We start from the raw sequence: 3181 nt of genomic DNA on the forward strand, positions 1-3181 counted from the left end.
TAAAGAAAAAACTTCAAATTTGGTAATAAACTTTAGTAGTCTATTCGACGTGAATTTTTACAATAATTATTTGAGTAGATCTCTTGTGAGAGACGATAATCTTTATCTGTGAGATGAGTCAACCCTACCGATATTCACAATAAAAAGTAATGCTCTTAACATAAAAATTAATATTTTTCATGGATAACTCAGATAAGATACTTGTCTCACAAGATACGACCCGTGAGACCGTCTCATGAAAATTTTTACCTAATTTATTTAGTACTCAAAATAAAAATTTTACATTAGAGTACAGTTTAAAGTTTTCGACAAAATTCTTTTAAAAAAAATTATTCGAAATTAAAGCAATGGCGAATTCAACGAAGAATCCACTAAATTAAGAATGCTGCTCCAATAATTCTTGTTATCCTCAAAACAGTCACCACCTTTAGCGCCGCCTCTATCCGAGTCGCCGCCGCCGTCTGCATAAGTGCTAAGCAAAAGATCGGTAAACGCCTCGACGAAATTCTCACAAGGAACCTGCTCCGAAGAATTATTATTCCCGCTCAGAGATTCCCAAACCCACGCGCTCTCCACCACTTGAGGAAATTCGTTTATCTCCGGCAGGAAGGTAATTGAGTTCCCGAATCCTTTCCATTCTCCTTCGTTTTCTTCTTCTGCGATTCCGCCGTCACACGATTCGGATGAATTCACGATTAATGCGGCGGCGCTCTGTCCAATCCCCGCGCCTGAGCGGAGTGTCGAAGTTGGAGATTCCGAATCGCGGCCCAGTTCAGTCACTGAAGCAACTGTTCCACCAGCATTGGCTTCCGTAGTTTTCCCCCAAAGCCCTCCGCCGTTAGACGCTTTCGTCACATCGAGAAATCGTGTCGGGCCCACGTGCGGGCTAGAAATGAGAGCCAGTTCCGGGTTCTGGGAATAAGTAAAAAGAGTATATTAATTATCTAATATTAGAAAAATTATATTTTTGAATCATTCTTAAGTTTTTCATAGCTTTTTATTCTTCCGGTTCGTTGCAACATAAAATGAAGTATAAATACAATTATTTTTGATAAAATAAATAGCTTTCTGTGAGACCTGAAACAAATTTGCATCAGCCGAACGAAGCTTAGACTGCCTGACTAGTCGGGCTTCAGCTTGGAGCCGAGCGCTCTCCCACTGCGCCATATGGCTTAGATTAGCTGAGCTCTTGGAATTCACGTCGCGGGACAGAAGGGCGTCGTTTTTGGGCTTATGGGTGATCGGGTCAATACCCATTTTGGCCAAGCGCTTCTTAACATGTGTGTTCCAATAATTCTTAATCTCGTTGTCTGTTCTTTTGGGCAAATGAGTGGCAATGGCCGACCACCTGTGAACAAGACACAACACCGTTTGTTGCCTCATTGCACCAGGTAAACTGATGAAAGAACTTCGTAAAACATGTATAAAATACTCTACCAAAAAGCTAAAATTTGAGGAAAGTTGTCGAAGTCTCGAATTAAAAATTATTTTATTTGAATTTCATGCTCGAATGATTAGTTGACACATCTTAAAGTTGATTTATATTTACATATCCAGCTTTTATCAAAGTTCTGGAGTTCAACCGGACACGCGAGCGATAAAAAAAAAGGGATGCTCCTGCAATTTTAAATAAATATGAGGCAGATGGTCGAAGAGTAGTGAGAGCAACGATGCATCGCAGAGAGTAAATGCTGTTACTCATCACAACTCTGACATTAGAGAATAATTAATTAGTCTTTTCCATCTCCATAAATAGGCAGTCAAACTAAAAAAAATTAAGAAGGTTGAAATATAGACGTCAGAATTCTTACCAGAAACATTAGTTTAAGTGACCAAAATGCAGTACTAAAAACAAACCAATCTCTTCATGTAATAATGATCTATCTACCTGTTCCCCAAGAGAGCATGGAGCTGAATGATGGTCTGTTCTTCTTGCAAACTGAATTTTCCTCGTTTGATATCAGGCCTCAAGTAATTAGTCCACCTTAATCTGCAGCTTTTCCCACATCTCTCCAGCCCTGCTCGATTACGTACATAAAAACCGTCGAATTAGCAAGTTCTACCATATTCTCGTCGATAAAAACGGGGCAAATCGCAGTTGCGACACTGTGAAAAGTCAAAAAGACACCAAACTATCTATGTAAACCCCATGTTTTTTAAATCACAAGAGCATTTTTAAAAACATAAGACATAGTATTTCGTTGTCTTTTCAGTTGACATCGAATGCAGTTTGCCCCTTTAAAAAAACTGTTGAAAACGAATCACCAGCTTTAGCCGGTAAGGCGCGCCAGCTTCCATGGCCGTGTTCTTCGATATAAGCCAGCAGTTTCTGATCTTCTTCCGGTGTCCACGGACCTTTCTTCAACCCGATTTTATCGCAACACGGGGATCGACCCATATTCGCAAATGGCCGAATAAATATATGACAATTTTTCGATCGATCTTGCTGAATTATTTATTGATTCATTTGAATATGATCAGGTGGAGCAGTAGAACATAATATTGGGAGAGGAAAGAGAAATGAAGAGTGCAGTGCCAATTCATTGCAAGACAAGTTCGTGCTTTAAATATAAGCCAAGATTTATAATAATAATATTATTAATAAATAAATAAATAAATAAAATAAAATAAAATTAAAACTACAGGGAGCATAGATTTAATAGCCTGTGATTCATTAATATATATATATTTTTGAATAAATTTTCTCATTAATACATGAACGTTATGATTGTATTATTATCGAATTAAATTATAGTTCCGTATAATATTTCTTTTTTTTTTCCGGGGTATTGTCGGCGGATGGATTAATTGCAATCTCCAACTCGAAGATTTTTATTTCCAAATGATATTGAATTTCAAATTTATGCAATTAAGTGATGTATACTTTCGTTTGTTTAAACGTTAGGGGATAGTAATAATCACTTTGGTTGGATTTTGTTAAACTAAGTTTTGTGTTTGTTCGTTTTTTTTTATTATCAATATGAAAGGCAAAAATTAGTGTGAGACGGTCTCACGGATCGTATTTTGTGAGACGGATCTCTTATTTGGGTCATCTATGAAAAATATTAGTTTTTATGCTAAGAGTATTACTTTTTATTGTGATTATCGGTAGGATTGACCCGTCTTACAGATAAAGATTCGTGTGACCGTCTCACAAGAGATCAACTCTTATGAAAATACC

At 37.2% G+C, this 3181-nt stretch overlaps 1 protein-coding gene across 1 annotated transcript; it reads right to left on the reverse strand.

The window, feature by feature from the left end:
• Positions 1-242: 242 nt before the first annotated feature.
• Positions 243-2550, reverse strand: LOC142531333 (transcription factor MYB16-like). Its single transcript, XM_075637433.1, has 4 exons — positions 2266-2550; positions 1889-2018; positions 1078-1348; positions 243-912 (listed from the first exon to the last, which is right to left on the reverse strand). The coding sequence occupies exons 1-4, from the start codon at positions 2396-2398 to the stop codon at positions 340-342; spliced, it is 1107 nt and encodes a 368-aa protein (XP_075493548.1). The 5' UTR covers positions 2399-2550; the 3' UTR covers positions 243-339.
• Between the last annotated feature and the right edge of the window lie 631 nt (positions 2551-3181).

The sequence above is a fragment of the Primulina tabacum genome, chromosome 17 (assembly GCF_025594145.1).
Source record: "Primulina tabacum isolate GXHZ01 chromosome 17, ASM2559414v2, whole genome shotgun sequence".
Taxonomy (NCBI): Eukaryota; Viridiplantae; Streptophyta; class Magnoliopsida; order Lamiales; family Gesneriaceae; genus Primulina; species Primulina tabacum.

Coding starts and splice junctions, on each gene's coding strand:
- LOC142531333 (XM_075637433.1), bottom strand. CDS start 2,398: ATGGGTCGATCCCCGTGTTGCGATAAAATCGGGTTGAAGAAAGGTCCG. Junction 2,019..2,265: donor CGCCTTACCGGCTAAAGCTG/GTGATTCGTTTT, acceptor GTAATCGAGCAG/GGCTGGAGAGATGTGGGAAA. Junction 913..1,077: donor CTGATGCAAATTTGTTTCAG/GTCTCACAGAAA, acceptor ACTTATTCCCAG/AACCCGGAACTGGCTCTCAT.